This window comes from Balaenoptera borealis, assembly GCF_965194805.1.
Source record: "Balaenoptera borealis genome assembly, chromosome: 12".
NCBI lineage: Eukaryota > Metazoa > Chordata > Mammalia > Artiodactyla > Balaenopteridae > Balaenoptera > Balaenoptera borealis.
This window is the reverse complement of record NC_138869.1, coordinates 70,910,331-70,931,964: the sequence shown is the minus strand read 5'-3', so window position 1 is coordinate 70,931,964 and position 21,634 is coordinate 70,910,331. Positions and strand designations below refer to the sequence as shown.

Below are 21,634 nucleotides of genomic sequence, written 5' to 3'. Positions count from 1 at the left end.
TCCCTTTAAGAAGTGTTCTGTGATAATTAAAGTTCACCGTGTGGTCCCCTATATTTCCCAGCTGCCCTTGTAGTTAGGCTGGACCATGCAACTTTGGGGTCAAAGCATAGGCGAATAGGCATGAGTTCCCATTGTTCCTTCTTCCCCTGCTGTAGTAATCATAGGGGCTATATGTTGAGGTGATAGAATCTCCAGGTAGAATTAGCCTGGATCCCCAAGGCAGTATTTGCAAAGAAGCTGTCCTGAAGAGACACTGACCCACAGTGGACTTTGTGTGGGTAAAAAAACAACTTTCAAGTGTTAGGGCACTAAGATCTCATGGTTTGTATATTGCCACAGTATAACATATTCTATGCTAACTAATCCAGGTCCATACTCTTCATGATTGAAAGAGTATAGGAATTGCTTTGGAAACTGAGACCAAGCTCTGTCTCATAACTGTTGTCTACTTCTTGTGGAGGTGCATATCCTTTCTTCCTTGGAGTAGTTAAAAAGCTATCAATTCATAAAGGCCAAGAGCTGAATGGCTGCTTTTATAAAAGACCTTCCAAAACACTGTATACGAATAGTGGGGCCCTAGAACTCAGGGGACAATGTGCATATGGAGTTTGGGGAGTGGAGTCAGAGGCAACCTCTCCTTCTCTTGGAACCAAGTACAGCTCTGGCTTCTTAGGAAACTGAGGCTTTGGAGTCACCAGCAGATGGCATCTGTGACACAGACATCAGCGCACTCTCTCTGTTTCTATCTCTGTTTCTGTGTCTCTCTTTTATTCCAGCTTTATTCAGGTATAAAATTATAAGATATTTAAAGTGTGCATCATGATGATTTGATATAGATATACATTGTGAAAGGATTTCCCCCATCTAGTTAATTAACACATCCATACCCCATATATTTATCTTTTTTTTTTTTTGGTGAGAACATTGAAGTTCTACTCTCTTAGCAATTTTTAAGTATATAATAAAATGTTATCAACTATAGTCACCATGTTTTACGTTAGATCCTCAGACCTTATTCATCTTGTAGCTGAAAGTTTGCACTGTTTTACCAACCTTTCTCAATTCCCCCATCCCTCAGTCCCTGGCAACCACTTTTCTACTCTCTGTTTCTATGAGCCAGACTGTTTTTGTTTTTGTTTTTGTTTTTGTTTTAGATTCCATGTATAAGTGATACCATGCAGTATTTGTCTTTCTCTGTCTAGCTTATTTCACTTAGCGTAATGCCTTCAAGGCCCATCCATGTTGTCACAAATCAACCCTCTTTTAAGAGACATCAGCAGCAGGGATCATCGTGATGTTCCTTTAAGCAACCTCAAAGGCAATAACATTAACCTGGGTTATTAGGAAAGGAGAGAAGTAAGAGTATAGAGGATGCTGTGGGTTGACTATGGCTGACAGATTGGTTTGTGAGCCACAGATAAGACATTCCTTTGGGGAATGCTATAAGTAATTAGGATGCACCATGAAGTGAAGTGGAGGAATAAACTGAGGTCCAGCAACAAATGGAGGTGGAGACTTAGAATTATTGCAAATTAGGCATTAAACATTTTTTTTTAAACTTTATTCTATAAATTTATTTATTTATTTATGGCTGCGTTGGGTCTTCGTTGCTGCGCGGGGCTTTCTCTAGTTGTGGCAAGTGGAGGCTACTCTTTGTTGCGGTGCGCAGGCTTCTCACTGCAGTGGCTTCTCTTGTTGTGGAGCATGGGCTCTAAGCGCAAGGGCTTCAGTAGTTGTGGCACGTGGGCTCTAGATCACAGGCTCAGTAGTTGTGGCGCATGGACTTAGTTGCTCCACGGCATATGGGATCTTCCTGGACCAGGGCTAGAACCCGTGTCCCCTGCATTGGCAGGCGGATTCTTAACCACTGTGCCACCAGGGAAGTCCCGGCATTAAACATTTTTGTGACCTGATTTATCCTCAAAGGTTATTGAAGCCTGCAATACACTACTTATACACATGTCAAGTCAAGTGATTGGGAACATTTTCTACTATGTAGCAGGGATTAGAGATGTAGTTTAGAATTGGAAAAAGACCTCCATGTTTCGCTTGGAAATGAGGAAAGTAGGAGAGGGAGGATGAGAGCTGCTATGGTGTAGCGGGTGAAAAGCTTTTCACAACACCCCATAAGAAACTACTGTTAAGATGTGCTGGAGATGGGCTTCCCCGGTGCCACAGTGGTTAAGAATCCGCCTGCCAATGCAGGAGACACGGGTTCGAGCCCTGGTCGGGGAAGGTCCCACATGCCGTGGAGCAACTAAGCCTGTGCACCACAACTACTGAGCCTGCACTCTAGAGCCTGAGAGTCACAACTATTGAGCCCGTATGCCACAACTACTGAAGCCTGCGTGCCTAGAGCCCGTGCTCCACAACAAGAGAAGCCACCACAATGAGAAGCCCACGCACCGCAACAAAGAGTAGCCCCCGCTCACCGCAACTAGAGAAAGCCCGCGTGCAGCAACAAAGACCCAATGCAGCCAAAAGTAAAATAAATAAAATTAAAATATATAAATATTAAAAAAGAAAAAGATATGCTGAAGGAGGGACTTCCCTGGTGGCGCAGTGGTTAAGAACCCGCCTGCCAATGCAGGGGACTTGGGTTCGATCCCTGGTCTGGGAAGATCCCACATGCCATGGGGCAGCTAAGCCCATGCGCTACAACTTCTGAGCCTGTGCTCTAGACCCTGTGAGCCCCAACTACTGAAGCCTGTGCGCCACAACTAATGAAGCCCGCACGTTCTAGGGCTCACGTGCTGCAACTACTGAGCCCACTTGCTGCAACTACTGAAGCCCATGCGTCTAGAGCTCATGCTCCGCAACGAGAGAAGCCACTGTAATGAGAAGCCTGCGCCCCGCAATGAGGAGTAGCCCCCGCTCGCCACAACTAGAGAAAGCCCGTGTGCAGCAACGAAGACCCAACGCAGCCAAAAAAAAAAGAAAGATGTGCTGGAGGAAACTGCACATACCCTCCAATCTGTCCTTTAGATGGTAGTCTCAAATATTAAGGGAAAATTTTAAGGCAATATTTGGGATCCAGGTAAAATAAACTGACAAATAATTCACGAGTTTCATAGATGTAAGAAATTGTACATACTGTATGTTCATAATTAATGTATGTGTATGTGTGTATTTGTATATGTGTATATTTAAGCTATATAGCAAACACCAAAAAAAAGCATCAATAGTAGTTATCTTTGGGTGATTTATTTCTGCTTTTAAATTTTTCATATTTTCTCTATTTTCCTTAATGAGCAAGTGTAACCTTTATACTGGAAATGAAAGAGTTTCTTGGCCACTTGCCACACTTCTTGTCCCTTAACTATATAAAGATCACAACTTTTCTGTTGATCCAGATCTTCCTTCCATTCTGATCTGTAGGCTTCCTAGGGGTCATCATCTGAACACAGTATCACAGGTAAACCAACTGCTATCCTGCTCAGTGTCTGGCTGAACTCTTAGAGTAGATGCTGGGAAAATATTTATGTGTTAGTAGGGATAATGGGGTAAAGCAACTATATATTATTATTTTAAAATGGGCATTGAGTTCTCTTGTCTCTGCTTTAATTTGCTTTGGTGTGAGGTCTTTATAAGGTGTAACAGCTGCTAGCTTGTCTGTTTTCCCTCTAACAGACATTAGAAATGGAAGGGAGACTTGGCATTTCAGAAGGAAATGAAAGGAGAAAAAAAAAGCAAGTAATTGCTTTGCTAAAACAATTTTTCGTGTGTGCTATCAAATGCTGCTCCATCTTATTAACGGTTATTAATGATTATCAATATACCTCAACAATCCCCCAGAGGGCTTACTTGTATTGGGACAGTGTATCTAGATTTTAAAACTTTTAAAACTGAGGTCTTGGTACAGCTATTATCTGAAAACATGTTTATACTTGATCCAGATTATTTAAAGTAGGTGAGGAAAGAGAAGTCTAGGGCAACCATTTTTTCCTATTACTATGTCAGAGACCAAGCCTGAATTTGTTTTTCATTCTGGTTACAGTGCTAAAAAGAGTTCAGGAAACCAAAAGAGTCGGGGAGGACTTCTGCCTTTGTTGCTCCACTGAACTGGCACTGCCTCTTTCTCCAACCTTCATGTATAGGGACTGCCGCGTATTGCATTCCCTGTGCTGCCAGAGGCTATGGGCACCTCTGCTCTTGGAAGCAATACATAATATTTAGATGATCACATGCCTTTTCTTTTTAAACTCCTACAGATTATTGGCTTCGCTGCATTTGCAAACAAGATAAACGTGGACACAGAAAACAGCAAGATGCTCATTGATATGATTCCTTACAGGTTGGTAACTCCACTTTTCAAGACTACTTTTCCCTTCCTGTTAACTCCTCTTAGCCTCTGACTACATAGCCTGATTGGTATCATTGACCAAAACAAACAGAGTGCCAGTTAGTTCTCCAGCAAGGATGGGTTTATTTGGGATCAGCAAAGAATTGCAATTTGGGGTCTGCAACCATGGCGAGTCACATGCAAGTCCTCCCACAGCAAGGGAAGAAGTTTTTATAAAGGAAAAAATAAAATTGGAGTTGGGGGTGGCTATGGTAAACAAAAAATCTATGGCTTTTCATTGGCTGAGTCCTTTGCCAGGAAAGAAGAGGAGTCTTTCTTCTTCCTGTTGGGCTCTGCAATGCTCACAGGGTGTGAGAACTCCCCCTTTTGGTCTCCCAACTCTACTTAATTATTTTCTGTTTATTAATTTTTTTTTAAACAATATTCTCTGCTAACAGTCTCTGGCCACAGCCAAATCCGGGTCATGGGCTCAAGTTCATTTTAGAACACAGAGGTTCTAAAGGACAAGGGCTAGGACAACCCTGTTCTTCTCTGGTCAGCCTTTGACTCTCTTCCCATGGTTGAGCCAATCCCCTTACCCAAGTAAACTGCTGGATGCACTGAATACCAGAGAGACTCATGCATCTTTCTCACAGCACATTATGAACCTTCTCAACCTCCATACCTGTCTGATTAACTCTCAAGGATGGGACAAGAGATACCTCTGTTTTCCTAACCTCTCCCTGGGGTTCAGTGCTCAGGAGGTGAGCATTCCTTCTGTCTTCACCTACTTAGACTGAATCGGTGTCCTTGAGCAACATTACTTCATCACTCTGAGTAGAAAGCCTTCTTCAAGTAGTCTGGCATATGGAGTTCTTAAGGACTTGCGATTAATTTACATTATGATTCCTACCAGTAACTATGGGGCATCACTCTTGCTTCTGTTAGGGAATTATAGTTTCTTTAACCTTGACCAGATGAATCACTTTAGCTAAGAAAGGCAGCATACCACAGTTTCTTGGCTCAGGAGAAGGCTTTTGAAGAGCATTGTTTATTTCCTCATGTTCTTCAATAGGGAATACAGCAAAGAGTCAATGATATTGGCTAGCCCCCAGCATACAAAACAGAGGCTACTTTGATGCAACCAGATTGAATTAATCTCATATCCTACCAGTTCTCAGTGAAATCTAATGATGATTAAATACATTTGAAATTCTGTTCAATTTTTTTAAACTGTGAGCAGGCAACCTAGGTACCAGGGAATACAATGGTAAATAAGACTTGGTCTCTGCCCTCAGGAAAAAAAAATGACAAGGGCAACAATGGGATTGATGCTTTACATAATTATTTTATGTCATTTGTTCCTCACAGTAATACTATAAGGAAGATATTATCTTCTTTTTATGGCTCAGGAAACTAAGGGTTACCAAGTTTAAGTTACTTATCCAAGCTCACACAGCTGGTCAGTGTCAGAGCTACTATTTGAACCCATTTCTATTTAATTCCAAAATCTAGTATAATATCCCCTCTATTATACTTACTTAATACGCTTCTGTTATTAATGACTTAAAAAGCACACAATTAACATTTGCTTATATTTCATCATAAGATTCAAGGGTATAGGTAGAGAAACAAACATTTCAAAAATCTAATTTTAGGTATTGCTTTGAACTCCCTTTTTATTACCTGTTTATCCATGGTTGCTAGGGACTAGAAAAACTGAACAATTTAGGTTAGTTCCTTCCATGTCCATGTCACCTTTTAACTAAATTGCTGATGAAGAATTGAATGTTACAGAAAACAGCAGGAAGGAAAAAAACAGTAGTTTATGCTGTTATCATACTAAATATTTAAGGTTTACTAACATAGATTTGGGCAATAGATTCATGAAAATTAAAATCTTTTGTGCATCAAAAGACACTATCAACAGAGAAAAAAAGACAACTCACAAAATAGGAGAAAATATTTGCAAATCACATATGATAAGGGATTAACATCCAAAATACATAGAGAACTCCTAAAACGCAACAACAAAAAACCAACAACCTGACTCAAAAAGTGGAGAAAGGACTTGAATAGACATTTTTCCAAGGATGATACACAAATGGCCAATAAACACATAACATGCTCAACATCACTAATCATTTGGGAAATGCAAATCAAAACTACAATAATAGATGCCACCTCACACTCATTAGTATGACTACTATTTTTAAAAAAAAAAAGACGAAAATAACAAGTGTTGGTGAGGATGTGCAGAAAATGGAACTCTTGTGCACTGTTAGAGGGAATGTAAAATGTACAGCCACTGTGGAAAGTAGTAGGCTGATTCCTCAAAAAATTAAAAATAGAATTGCCAAATGATCCAGCAATTCTACTTCTGGATATATACTGCCCAAAATTAAAAGCAGTGTCTTGAAGAGATATTTGTGTACCTATGTTCATAGCAGCATTACTCACAATAGCTGAAATGTGGAAGAAACAAAAGTGTCCATCGATGGATGAATGGATAAGCAAAATGTGTTATATACATACAATAGAATATTTTTTTGACAGTAAGAATATAGTTTTATTTATAGAAGTAATAAAAGGAATATACCACACAAGTATTTTACACACAAAATACCTTAGACACAAAGATATGGAAGTGAATTTTTAGTTTATTCACATTGAGTCTAGAATACTAGGTGACCCATTGTCACCTTTAAAAAACAGAATCTTGTCACATCTCTTGAATACAAATTAAACAGCTCAGACTGAGTTGGTCGAGGTCACATAGAATCTGGAACTCACTCTAGTCTGTGCCTTTACCCTAACTCTTGAAGCTGCTACACTCATGACAGAATAATTCAGTGGGTGGTGAATCAGACAAAACAAACATCAAACAGACTCTCCTTCACAGCATGGCAGGTGTGAGGGAAAGATAAACTTTAAACAAATCTGTATTTATCTCGCAACAATGCCCCAACTGGAGCACTTTTTTTTTTTTCTGCAGACAGATACTCCTAACACATGACTTTTCTGCTGCTCAAGAACCTTCAATGGCTCCCCAGTGCCTATGAACTCACAATGGCAGCATGTTAAGGCTGGACTTTTCTTGTTTGTGACTAGCCCCAGTGGCTTAGCTGAAATTGTCTAAGATTTGATTGGAATTCAGTATTAATTGTGAAGTGGGAGAGAGAGACTGAAGGCTTCATAACGGTTCTGGAATGTGCTTAATTTGGGCACTGAAAATCCAAATATTTTAGCATTCAACTCCCCTCATACAATAGAATATTATTCAGCCTTAAAAAGGAAGGAAATTCTGACATATACTACAACATAGATGAACCTTGAGGACGTTATGCTAAGTGAAATAAGCCAGTCAGAGAAAGACAATTACTATATGATTTCACTTATCTGAGGTACTTAGTAGTCAAAATCATCAAGACAGAAAGTAAAATGGTGGTTGTCAGAGCTGGGGGGAGGGGGAAATGGAGAGTTACTGATTAATAGTTATAGAGTTTCAGTTTTACAAGATGAAAGAGTTATGGAGTAGGTGGTGGTGATGGTTGCACATTATGAATGTATTTCATGCCACTGAACAGTACATTTAAAAATGGGTAAGATGGTAAATCATGTTATGTGTATTTTCCCCAATTAAAATAATTGGGGAAAAAAGGTGTGGATAAGAATCAGAAGCAATTTTTACAAAGGACAATGACTAAAATTATACCCTAAAAGATCTGAGTTTGACTAGAAGGGAATACATTGAGCTTTTTAGCTCTAAACCATCTTAGATATGATATAAGCCTATTGCTTACCCACTGGTATGGTCTCAAACAGTGTAAATAAACTATTTTTCATCAATTTTTGTAGCTTTGCCTGTCCTATTTGGTTGCCATTGGTACATGGCAGAAACCTTGAACTAGAAGATAGCAGGGCATGTTCTCTTAATGGCTTTTGTAACCTGGCTTGATTTGCTGGCAGTTTTCGCAAGCTGCTGCCTGAGTTGCTCTTCTTATCTCTTATTTTTATTTTTTAAAAAAGGGTCAGACCTTTTGATATGGATGATAAAGTACGATAAGGTTGGAGTGGGGGAGATGCCAATAAATGATTCCTGCTATCTAAGAATAATTCCACCATTGTATTCCAGCTTCCTGTTTCCTGTAACACCAGATGTGAGCAATCTTACTGAAGTTCTTTTAGAAGCGTTCTCCTTAGCTTTAGTGAGCTCCTCTCTGCTCATATTTCTGGGCAGGAAGATTGCCAGTTTCCATAACTATGATGTCAATTCCAACCAGGTGAGAGGACAGGCCTTTCTATTACTTTCTCTGACCCTTTAATCTTTGTTCTCTAACCTTAGCCTGCAGTTAAAATGAAGACTGGATTCTTCTGTAACCAGAGAGTCACTTGGGCCATGATTTGAATTACAATTACCAAAGGATGTTTTAAAATTTTTTATTTATTTATTTATTTATTTTTGGCTGCGTTGGGTCTTTGTTGCTGCGTGGGGGCTTTCTCTAGTTGTGGCGAGTGGGGGCTACTCTTCGTTGCGGTGCACGGGCTTCTCATTATGGTGGCTTCTTTTGTTGCGGAGCACAGGCTCTAGGCGCGCAGGCTTCAGTAGTTGTGGCACGTGGGCTCTAGAGCAGAGGCTCAGTAGTTATGGTGCACGGGCTTAGCTGTTCCATGGCATGTGGGATCTTCCCGGACCAGGGCTCAAACCTGTGTCCCCTGCATTGGCAGGCGGATTCTTAACCACTGTGCCACCAGGGAAGTCCTACCAAAGGATTTTTGAGAAGTGTGGCACACTTAACTCTGAAGTCACTTGAATTAATATGCGTGTTGTTACTCTAGAACAGATATGGTGTAGGGAGGCAAGAAGGTAATGTATGGCATCATGTTGTTAAGCTAGCAGAGTTCCTCTCCTCTTCTTTTATCTTCCTTTCCACCAAGTCCTTAGAAGTCAACCACATGCCAAAGCACAATAAGAAATGCAGTGGAGGGGTTCCACTGCAATGCACTCCAATGCAGGGGGCTCCGGGTTCCATCCCTGGCCAGGGAACTAGAGCCCACGTGCTGCAACTAAGAGTTCGCATGCCGCAACTAAAGAGATCCCGCATTCCACAACGAAGACCCAGTGCAACCAAATAAATAAATAAATATTTTTTAAAAAGAAATGCAGTGGAATATCAAAACTAGGCTAATAATACAATTAAGTTGGCCTCCCAGAAATAGTCCTTGTCATTTTTTTTTTTTAGTCTCCAACCATTTTGAGTTTGGCCTTTTCCCTAGAAATTAAAAAGGGAATATGGGGACTTCCCTGGCAGTCCAGTGATTAGAACTCGGTGCTTTCACTGCCGTGGCCCCAAGGTTCAATCCCTGGTCGAGGAACTAAGATCCTGCAAGCCGCTTGGCACGGCCTAGTGGCCTAGTGGTTAGGATTCTGGGCTTTCACTGTCTGGCCTGGGTTCAATCAGTGTCCCACTTTGACTTTAGGATAGTATAGAAGGAAGCAAGAAAAATAGTACTATATTTCTCCCTGTCATCCTAAATTCCCAGCAATCATGCAGAAGAGAATAATAAGGCAAATGTCTCATTTACTCACTTTGAAAAAGGACTTTCCTTATGATCTCTAGCTAAAATGAAGGAATCAGATTTGCCATCCTTCACTTCTTTCCAATAATATTTCAGTGTTATTTGAAGTGATGTAAACAACCCTGTCTTCATACGTAAGAAATAACAGTATGCCTTTAGTTCAAACTCAAATCAGCCTTCTTTGACAAACAGTGGGCCTAAAGTATTTGCCATTTCTTTACAGGATTTAATAGCCATTGGCCTTTGCAATGTCGTCAGTTCATTTTTCAGATCTTATGTTTTTACTGGTGCTGTTGTCAGGACTATTATCCAGGATAAAGCTGGAGGAAGACAACAGGTATGTGAAATAGAATTTGATCTCTAATATAGAAAGACACTTAGGTCTATTCACATGTATATTCACAGAAGGGGATTATATTAGTTTAACCATGTTACTGTTTTAATGTGATGCTTGTTTGGGAAGAATTTGGATTTCATGCTTGGCTTAAATTTTGCTTAGATTTCGTCTTAAAAGCTACTGTCAATGTGGAACTTGAAAGTCATTTTCTATAAAAATACTCTTCTGTTAAAGGCTTCTATGTATTAGCCCACAAAAAGCTACTTTCCATGTAACATACCTAAAAGATAATATTTCAGATAAACCAACCATCACCTATTAACATTTTTTTCTATGGGGAGAAATATTCTCAGCCCTAGTCTGGGAAAGCAATAATATAACTCTCTCCTTCCCGACAGCAGAACTAGAAACTTTCCTGGTTTCCTCAAAGGGCATGACAAGAGGCTTTCATGATAGAGAATAAAGTCTTTGTCTAGGTGAGCTTAGGGAATTTATGACCATTCTACCTTTGTGTAAGAGAAAATTATCTAGGTCAGACCCTCTTCAGGTATCCTGAATTAGTAAACTAAATATACAGGGGTATGGAAGGGAAGAGGGAAAGGGAAAATGTTGGCAGAGAAGACTCTAAAGGCAAGCTCTCTGTCTAATTGTAGGTAAGAGATTTTTTTTTAATTTATTTATTTTTGACTGGGTTGGGTCTTCGTTGCTGCGTGCAGGCTTTCTCTAGTTGCGGCAAGCGGGGGCTACTCTTCGTTGTGGTGCACGGGCTTCTCATTGCGGTGGCTTCTCGTGTAGTGGAGCACGGGCTCTAGGCGTGTGGGCTCAGTAGTTGTGGCTCGCGGGCTCTAGAGCGCAGGCTCAGTAGTTGTGGCACATGGGCTTAGTTGCTCCGCGGCATGTAGCATCTTCCTGGAGTAGGGCTCGAACCCGTGTCCCCTGCATTGGCAGGCGGATTCTTAACAACTGAGCCACCAGGGAAGCCCTGGCAAGAGAGTTTTTGAGTCCAACGTTCATGAGTTTTAAACTGACCAGATAAAAGTTACAACTTGACAACATGAGAGGTGTCCCATCTCAGTTATATAGCATGAATAAATGTCAAACAACTATCAGAATTGAACCTGGAGTAAGCCCATGGAATGAGTCGGGGATCAGGAGGCACAGAAACAGTGACAGAAGTCAAAGACAAGCTTAGGCCACAGCAGCACAGTAGGGAGGTATAGCCATGGTCAAAAAGTGAAGTGTCAAGAATGGACACTAAATTTGAATGGGGAAAGATAAAGTGTCACAGTCCATGGGTAAATATAAGTGAAATATAAGGTGAAAGCCAATAAAAGTCAGAAGATTGGGCAGGGGTGAGAGCATGGGTCTAGAGTAAGCCCATACCATATGATTTTATGTAGACTGAGTTTTTTTGTCATAGAGCTTCTGCCAGACACATTGGCCTTTAAGGTGTATGTAGCTGTTTTGCACTACTATTTGACCAAAAGAAGGAAGATGAGTTATGTTAAAAAGAAGGATGTTCTATGCAAGTGTGAAAAAATTTTGAAGTCAAAATGAGAGGATTTTATGGTAAGAAAAAATGGAAATTCCAGACATTAGTTCCCACTAACTTGTGACCACACACTTTGTTTATTTAGTATACAAGCATAACAAATTTGGGGAGAAAAGATGCATGTGGTTGGAAAAAACTAAATCACGGTGCAGGTAAAATTAAGTGCAGAATAAATACAATAAATTTTAAAATGCCATAAATATTGCAAGAAGGAGAATGATGGATGAAGTGAGACTTTCATGGATCATTGCAAGAGGGTTAGGATATGTATAGATGGAGGGAGGGAAGAAGGGCTTCAGTTCAGCCTCAGAGTTGCCTTTAGCCTGTTGGACAAAGTGCCTGCTTCAAAGGTTGCCGATGGCTCTCATTCTGTTTTCTGCTATGGCTTTGTTCTCCCCTACCAATGACATCTCTCTTTGTGGTACAGTGACCCTTCAAAGGGAAGTATGTCCCCAGGGATACTGGTAAGTCCTTCCCCAAGACCCTGACTTGCCCAGGGCAAATTGCTGGTTCAAGCAGAGAATGCCCCTGGCCCTGGCCCTCCACATTGGAGCTACCCCACCTCCAGTAAGTTTCTGATCTGGACTCATTCAGCCTTCTTCACCCCATAGCAGGGGTTATTCTCTCCACCCTTTTTCTCTGGGGACTTTTGATTCACTCTGCCTGAGAACACCCCCACTTTTTCAAAGCTCCTCAGGACTGCAGGAAAGAGAGGCTAGGGGGTTGGCTCTGAACCTCTCCGACATGACTTGTCACCAAGAGCCACTTATGTATATATGTATTATGTATGTGTGTATGTATGTATGTGTGTATGTATGTATGTCTGACATAAATACAAACTGTATAAAATGTGTCTGAATTTCACTTTAATTTCTCCCTGTCTAGAACCCACTTGTCTTCACTGGTTGCAGCAAAACCTATCAGCCCTTCCAGCCATGGCCTGGGCCTGCTCATCCAGTTCTGACCACTATGCTTCCCTCTTCTCTATGATTGGGTTCCTTTCCTTGTTCTCTGCTTTCCAAGGACCAGCCTTCTTGCCTTGTCCCTAGGGTCCCAGAACTGCTTTTAAAAATGAGTTATTATTTTAAAAAAGAAAAGAAAAAAATTATCAAAGAGAGAAATGAGCTGTGTTCTTTTTAGAGGAAGCAGATAGGACAGTGGAGAGAGCCTGGATTTTGGAGTCAACCGGTCAGGTAGATTGAAACCTGACTCAGTAGTTCTAGATGTGTGACCTTGGGCAAGTTACTTTCACTTTCTGAGGCTCTAGTCCTCATCTGTAAAATGGGGATAAGGATAACCTTTCAGTTGTGAGAATTAAACTGGATGACAATAGTGCCCACCATAGTGCGTGTCACTTAAGATGTTCAAATATCAGAGCTTCTACCCCAGGTCCCTAGTGCCCTGGCTGGTCCATGGTAATGTACTGTCCGCTGCTTATGGAGCATTTGGTGTCTGAGGGTCTGCGTGTCAGTAGTGGCTGTGTTTTATGGGACCTCACATTGCCTTGAATCCCCAGAAAGAATGTAGAGTCAGTCTTTGTTCAAGAAAGTCTGGAAAAGTGATGGAAAATCAGAGCAGAAAAGCAAAACATGCATGAGATGTAAAGTTGTACATGCTCATTGTCTCTAGACCCTGTTCAGGCACTGAGTCTGGGATTCTGAGAGCCATCAAGCATCCTCCTAAGGCACAGTGCCACCAAGGATGGCCCTCTGATCCCAAAGCCCACTCCTTTGCGTGTGCAGCCATGGGGGACACACAATTATTGGCAGGTCTCCCTGAGCAGCAAGTTTTATGGGATTCAGTGTCTGGTTTGTACTCATTTTAAACTAGGTTTATACGGCTAATTTTGGTGTCTGTATGTCTTCGCTTCCTTAAAAATAATCAGAAGAATTTTGGAGAAAGGAGTAGAAGGAAGGAAAAGTCCTGATATATTTTCCTGTGCTAATCAAAGCAGTTTCTTCTTATAGTGCAAGACTGCCTGAAGCTAGACCCTAAAACTCGGTGCAGCAACAGGCTGATATATGTACATTGGCTGGAGGAACTTATGGCTTCAGTTACCTTTTTTTAGTTCCACAGTGTATAAAATGTTTGCCATGAGAACTTCCTGAGTTTCAGTTACAGTGATCCATTTTCCTGAATCAATCTCCCTACACTCTTCTCTCAAGGTTCAACTTTTCCATGTTGGGTTGGTCCCATTAGCTGTGCATCAGCTGGGATGGGGAAAGAAGGAAGTAGGATGTTAATTTCATTGCGATTATTTTCAGCGATACATTTATATGGCAAATAGCAGTGAGTAATGAGAGGGAATCCAGTAGGAAGTTATTTTTTTCACACCTAATAAAAAAAGAGAAAAAAAGTTAGAGAATCATTGCTGAGTGGTCATTTAATGGTTTAGATTTAAGGTTGCTTGTTCTTGCTTGTATATGCCATTGTTTTGATTTGTGGTTACAGTTTTATTCTCCCTCCACCCCCATCACAGTGGGAAATTACACTGCTTTATATTATTTTTTCTTAGTAAGGGCTTAAACAATGGAAATTTATCAATAGAGGATATAATGAGTTCAAGATTATGTCCAGAGAGCCTTGAGATTATAAAGGGAACTATGCTTCTTAGCTTTCTACCTGTATTTGCCAATCTGAATCACTGCTTACCAAGTAGTACTGAGCCCAGAGTAGTCAACCCAGGTGGGATAGGATCCAGAGCTCCTATATACAGCCCTGACTCATGTTCTTAACCTTTTTTGATGGCAGTGAGGCAGAAGGAAACTGAAGTAGGAAAATCAGAAGTGAATATCATGGTGTTTTTAAGATGAAGCACCACTGAAGCTGTTAGATGGGAAGCTATCCAGGCTCCAAAAGAGCGAGGTGGAATGGTTGGGATTTTAGGGCTGACAGTGATGAGTCTACCAGGGCTTTTCTAAACTGTTCAAAGAAGGGTTAAATTTAGGATGAAGTGCAGGCTGGATTTTAGGAAACTTCAGATTCATAGCACAAAGCTGTGGCAAGAAAGATTCAGATATCCAAGACAATCTGGGACTTTTCAGAAAGCCTTCATACGTCCAATCAACACGTATTTATTGAGTACCTAGTATGTGTTTAGCACTTTGACAGGACCTGAAAATGTCAGTTCACCAAAAATGCACTTATGCTGGATGGTTATACTCAACCCCTTTTAAGAAAAAAATGACATGCTTCTCACCAAGCAGAAGGCCTCAGTTGCAGACAGGGACCAATACATTCCTGATGGTCTCTCTCCAACTGGCTCTGTCTCCTCAGTTTGCATCTCTGGTAGGCGCAGGTGTGATGCTGCTCCTGATGGTGAAGGTGGGACGCTTTTTCTACAAACTGCCAAATGTAAGTAGAACTAATCAAATAACTAAGTCAAGAAAGAACGGATCTCCAGATTACATCTTGGTGGGGCATCTCTGAGGAGAACTGCATTCAACTGATACCCAGTGGTTGCCCCAGCCTATTTCTAGCTCCTTTTCTTTAAAATAACAGCCACTGCCTCACAGGATTGGGAGTTAAATAAGATAATATGTATAATATAGAGAGAACAGTTTTGAGCTAGTAATAAGCACTCAAACAATTGTTATTCTTCTTGTTCCCGTTAATTTTTTTTTTTTTTTTTTTTTTTTTGCTTAAGCTATAAAGTAAGCTTTGGAAGTAAGGATTCAGTTAAACATGACCAAAATAGACTTCTGATGCCAGAACACCCAATACCACCACAGGCTTGGAAGCTCATTGTGCATTCATGCCATCTGTTTTCCTAAATAGTTTCCAGAAGTCCTTGTTCTGCATTCATGTGAACTCAATCCCCCTACTGCTGCCACACTGCCTCTCGGTCAGTTCAGAACACTAAAGGCAGCATCTAAAAATTGAGTTTTAACTCTGTGTTCAGCTAGGATGCCCTGTATACTTATGTGCCATTTCTTCCCTTTGTGTGAGACGGATGACCTTACACTTAGAGATGCCAGGTGCATTAATTACTAGCTATAATTGATTTGTTCTAAGTTACAATACAGATCAATGCCCAGTCATCATAATTTCCTTTTAAATTTCCTTAATGTTTCCTTTAGCCATTTTTAGATAGTACTAAGGGAGTGGGGAGGAGATTTTGTTCCTGGTGCAGCAGCTTGGTTACACACTGAGGTGGCAGTCCCTAAGCTGGAGTGGTTGTAAATATTATGCCCATCCTTTTGAATGCGTTTATTCCACCTGGTAAATATCAGGTTTCAGTAGAGCAGGACCATCTCAAGGCTGTTGCTGCCTTCTGCTCTTGTGATTCAGGGACCTTGGAAACCAGCCATGGAATATATGCATGGTGGGTGGGATTAAGCTTCTGTTTATCACACAAGCTGTCCTCTGATTCCCAGCAGAAGCCATCTACAGAATTTAGTTTATATAGCACCTTTGGTGCTATAACTCTTGGGAGTCTATTTTCGGAGGGCCACTCACTAATTTACTTTGAACAATGATATTTTTCCATTCTAGAAGAGTCAGAATTTTTAAAAATCTCAAATAAAAATCTGTCAGAATTCACTGAAGGGTAGTGATAAAAGTAGGTAAGCCCTCCCTTACTATAAATATGTTGGGGATAGAACAGCCCTTGCTTTTGGTCAACCATGTTATGGCATGTTATTTTTACATCATCTAGTTAGGATGTTTCTGGGTGAGAAAATGTGAGTACAATCTGATCAGTGGAATATCTGAATTTCTATAACACTGGGACTCTATGAGTATTAAACTACGAATGATTCCTTCCTTCTTTGAACGACTGTGGATAGCTTGTTGCAAAATCCTTAGGAGAGTAATTGGTGGAACATCCTGGCTAGGATCTCAGCTAGTTAGCAACGGAACCAACATAAATTTTTTAAAAATGTAATACAGGGACTTCCCTGGCAGTCCAGTTGTTAGGACTTTGTCTTCCAGTGCCCAGGGTACAGGTTCGATCCCTGGTCAGAGAGCTAAGATCCCACATGCCTCATGGCCATAAAACCAAAACATAAAACAGAACAAATATTGTAACAAATTCAGTAAAGATTTTTAAAAAAATAGTCCTCATCAAAAAAAAAATCTTTAAAAAAACCATAATGCAAATAGTATATTCAATATTGTTCCAATTTTGTGTGAAAAAATACATAGGCTATACCAAAACGTTAACAATAGTTATCTCTTGTATGATGGAAATTATATATAAACTCAATTCTTCTCTACACATGAGCATGTTTTATCTTAATATTAAGAAAGGTAAAAATTTTATTGTATATTATGTCATGAAAAGATTTGTTTCCTCTTCATACTCCCTACCTCAAGCCAAAAATCTGGTAAAAGCCCTATGAAGTTGAATTTCTTATCTTTCCTACCACATCTCCCTGCGAATTGTGGAAATTTTGGGAGATTCTTGACTGGAAAGAAGATGAAGATGGGAAACAAGTAATTTCTGCTGACTTCATCTTTGTTCTTCCCTCCTCTACTGACCTGTTAAGACCAAGTGGTCACTGAGTAACCTCAGAAAATAAAAGTAAGCTTGGATCCAATCCATTCCTGATGATAGGATCAGTTCTAATTCCCAGGCAGAGTATATAGAAGAGAGGATGGCTAGGAAAAGGATGAGAATTGTTTCTTAAAGTAGGTTCAATTCTACTTTGAGGCCCTGATGATTTTACATCCCTATGAGTATCCATCTTCATTTTCTTATATTTAAGACATTTTCTTTCCATTAGAAAGGGAGACATGCTTACTTTTAAAACTTTGGAAAATTCACAATAGATAAAAATCTATTTTTTAGATAGACTGGTTACACACTGAGGTGGCAGTCTCTGAAGCCATAGTCACAAATAAACCACTATTAACATTTTGGCATATATCTAACCAATATTATTCTCTATAAATGGATAATACTTTGCGTAATTGTGATCTAACTGTACAATCTGGTATTCTTGTTTTAATTTAATATGTAGCATGATACTCCATACTATAACTTAATCATCTTAAATTAGGTTATCTGCATTTTTGTTATTATAAATAACACAACAGTGAGCAATTTTGTACATCTACCCTTTTCTATATTTAAGATAGATTTCTAAGAGTAAAACAAAATTTCTGTGTGAAAGCATACTAGCATTTCTTGATATATTGCCAAATTATTTTCCAAAAGGGCAATACTCAACGCCCATTTTTATGGAATGTCCTCAATGTTTTAAATTTGCTAATTTAATTTGATGGACAAAAAATTGGTATCTTATTGTTGAAATAATTGTAGTACATCATGATTAGACTTGAAAAAAGCCCAACTATTTCAGCATTCCTGTGAGTGGAAATTCTCTTAGTTTGTCATCCCTTTTGAGAATGGTTTCTAAGCAACATCGGTAACATAGATTATGTCAAGCAAACTACACAAAGCAAGGCCAAGTAGGCAAAGATAAGAAAAATGGCCAAAGGTGCCAGCCTCCCTGAGGGCTTGCCTCAGACACCAAAGTGACAACATGGAAGCAGAAGGGGCTAGATGATCATAACCTGCAGGTACTCTTCCTCTCACTGTCAGGGTAAGTAATCAGTGACCTGAATCTAAAAGGGGCTTGTGGTAGCTGTACCGGCCAAATGAGTGACCTGGCCTTGCCTTGTTTTGTGCATTTGACAAATTATGGATGCAAGCAGAGAAAAACGTGGAGAATACTTATTTGATTAGACAATGAGTCAAAGCATGGACCTGGTATTTTTATGAAATATCAGTGCATAATATCTCTGAGTGGCAAGGTACCTTTGTGGAAATTTGGGAGTTTTACCCCTGAAAGGAAAATGAAGCAGTGTTTATCTTTTCCCCACAGGCTGTGCTGGCTGGTATTATTCTGAGCAATGTCCTACCCTACCTTGAAACCATTTACAACTTACCCAATCTGTGGAGGCAGAACCAATATGACTGTGTGAGTGTAGATGTCCTGAGGTGGTGGGGGAGGACAGAGAGGAAGCCTGCAGAGAGGGGAAGAGAACTAACAAAAGAGATCAACCTGAAGCCACTGTCTGTTGCCTAGTACTCTCTGATGCCTAGTACTCTACTTTTGCTTTAAAAAGGGAGTCAAGGTTATTGGTGCATGGAAATACCCATTCCAACTATGCAAAGTTAAATAAAATGCAATTAATTAAGTAGCTGCAGTTACATACAGATCTAGTAAAAAGGGTTTATCATACATTGCATATTTGAATGACTTTTAATCCGGTTAATAGAAATACATTCCAGGATGGGAGACACAAATTCTAACAAGAGAAGGAGGTTTCTTTCCAGGAAGAGTAACTGATGGAGCATTCTCCTTCTCTCTAGAGCACAAAACTAGAGGACATAAAGGGGAGACAGCAAGGAATAAAAGATGGGGGATGTGATACAATGAGAGGAGAAGCACCCAGAAGAGGCAAAGAGATAGGAAAAAGGATCATTTTTGGATGCAGGTCCCTGAGAAGTTAAGAGGGGAATGTGGTCCAGTGCACAGGTAGAGCTTCTAGTCTTAGGAGGAGGGATAGCACTTCCAACAGACCTGGAGAGAACGGGGGAAGGTTGAGTGCAGATACTAACTAACAAGTGGCAGGTGGAGGGGGAAGTAAATACTTAAGGGAGTTTCAGCCTATCTTCTTCTTTTTTAAATTTTTATTAGAGTATTGTTGATTTATAATGTTGTGTTAGTTTCAGGTATACAGCAAAGTGAATCAGTTATACATATATCCACTCTTTTTTAGATTCTTCTCCCATATAGGCCATTACAGAGTATTGAGTAGAGTTCCCTGTGCTACAGCAGGTTCTTATTATCTATTTTGTATATAGTAGTGTGTATATGTCAATCCCAGTCTTCCAATTTATCCCTCCCCCCTCAGCCTATCTTCTTTGTGAAAATGAAAGTCAAATCACCTGCTGAGAGTGATGGAGAAGGTGGTGGGATAGGGGCTTGAAAAGGATAATAAAGACCCCCAATAACTATCATAGCTCTTAAAATAGCAACCACTAATTTGGTGAGTGTTCTGGGTTGCTTTACAAATAATATTTCTAATCTCAATAAATTCTATAAAGCAGATACTATTATTCCTATTTTTCACACGAGGAAACTGAAGTTTTAAGAGAGAATTAAAGAGAGAAGTGACCAAGGATGCATAAAAGAATTGCTAGGTAGCCCTGGTACCCAATCATTTTTGATGGCATCAGTTCATATGGCTGTGGAATTTGTTCTCTAAATCCTAGGTGTTGGCAGAGAAAGGGTAAAGGTGAGCTGAGAAAGAGAACTTGTGATTTTCTCAGTTCTGCTTGTTATCACGGTCTTCCTCTTCCCTTCTTCCTCTTTTCCATAAGCTCATTTGGATGGTGACGTTCATATCTGCAATTTTACTGGGACTGGACATTGGATTACTTGTTTCAGTTGCTTTTACCTTCTTCATCATCACGGTTCAGTCACACAGGTACTTTGTCTCAGGTAATAGGAGGTGGGCCATGGCAAGGTAAGGCAACTGTGACCTAAAGGCAAATGCATTTACTTTCAGAACTAAGATTCTCCTCCTGGGTCAGATCCCTAACACCAATATTTATAGAAGCTTCCATGACTATCGGGAGGTAAGAATCCAAATCAGTCCCACTCCTTTGCCCAAAGGATGGGGTGGACCAGGCCTGCTGCTTAGTTTTTCTACAAAACCCCTTTGCTCCTGTCTGCCGCACTGCAGATATGCATTTACAAAGGTGGGGAAAGCAATGCAGCCAGTTAAGGATAATTTTAAAATGTCCTTTGGGGGAGGAAGGCCAAGAAAAAGAGAGGCGTGAGGAAATGGAGGGGAAAAGAAGAAAGCAGGAAAAGCAGGGGATGAAAATGGGAGGAAGGAATTTGCTAGATCTTGCTTCTTATAAAGAATACAGATTCTCCAGGAGGTTCTAAGGATTTCTTTTCCTTACTCCATGAAAGAGCTGAAAAATTTCCCTCAAGTTTACATTTATTTGTCTTGCAGGTTACAAACATTCCAGGGGTGAAGATCTTCCAGTGCTGCAACTCCATTACATTTGTCAATGTTCACTACCTAAAGCGCAAGCTGTTAGAGGGGGTGAAGTCTCTCCTCCCCAGCCTCTCTCCACCTGCTCCCCTCCCCTTCCCCGAGTATTCTCCCCTCCCCCATTCACCATCCATATGTGACCCCCTCATATGTCTTTCAGGTTGAAATGGTAAAGGTGCCTCTTACAGAAGAAGAAATTTACAGCCTGTTTAATCAAAATGAAGATGGCCCCCAGCGAGGAAAGATTTGTTGGTGTTTCTGCAACAGTGATGAACCGGAGCCACCACCCAGGGTTAGAAACACGTCTTCTTTTCTGCACTTTTCTCCACATTTTAGAAAAAAGAAGTGCACTAGTAGTTTTTTAAAAAAAGAAAGAAAAGAAAAGAAAATCTAAACCCCCTCAGGGATTTTAACTCTTAGACGAACCATAAGTAATTGGAAATCAAAGATTTCTACTCAGAAATGGAGACACGGGTTCCCTTTCAGGTTCAGATCTTGCCCTGAAAGTAGGAGGCAGGGGGAGATGTCCTGACTCCTGATTCCCTTCTCAATGGCCAGCAACTTATCTGAGCACAGAGTACAGTCTGCCTGTTGACATTGTCAGTAGTTCCCTGGTTGTCCCTGTTTCCTTGACTTTTATCTTAGCTCCCTGGCTATAGATTTCTGAAAACAAGTGACTTAAAGATTGTTTTCTAATTGCAGCAGGGTCAAGGGCAGGCAGGGTCAAGGTGGCTGGGGTTCCCAAGGATCTGTCAGAGTCTCCTGATGTCTGCCTGTGACCAGGGAAATGATGATGTGGGATGGAGGGCAGATTAGCAGACATGGGGATTTTACAGCATCTGAAGATTATTTTAGCAGATGA

At 40.4% G+C, this 21,634-nt stretch overlaps 1 protein-coding gene and 1 long non-coding RNA gene across 10 annotated transcripts in view; one reads left to right on the top strand and one right to left on the bottom strand.

The window, feature by feature from the left end:
- Positions 1–21,634, top strand: part of SLC26A8 (solute carrier family 26 member 8) — a 66,270-nt gene that overhangs the window by 36,552 nt on the left and 8,084 nt on the right. For all 9 annotated transcript variants that reach the window (XM_082346668.1, XM_082346666.1, XM_082346667.1 and 6 more), the window contains 9 exons: positions 4,212–4,294; positions 8,418–8,565; positions 10,086–10,199; positions 15,028–15,105; positions 18,582–18,677; positions 20,087–20,193; positions 20,275–20,344; positions 20,731–20,823; positions 20,933–21,064. In XM_082346668.1, coding sequence (XP_082202794.1) covers positions 4,212–4,294; positions 8,418–8,565; positions 10,086–10,199; positions 15,028–15,105; positions 18,582–18,677; positions 20,087–20,193; positions 20,275–20,344; positions 20,731–20,823; positions 20,933–21,064 — 921 coding nt within the window. The remainder of the gene's footprint in view (positions 1–4,211; positions 4,295–8,417; positions 8,566–10,085; positions 10,200–15,027; positions 15,106–18,581; positions 18,678–20,086; positions 20,194–20,274; positions 20,345–20,730; positions 20,824–20,932; positions 21,065–21,634) is intronic.
- LOC309607785 lies at positions 11,799–15,031 on the bottom strand. Its single transcript, XR_014232546.1, has 2 exons — positions 14,951–15,031; positions 11,799–14,085 (listed from the first exon to the last, which is right to left on the bottom strand). It is a non-coding gene; the product is annotated as an uncharacterized lncRNA (long non-coding RNA).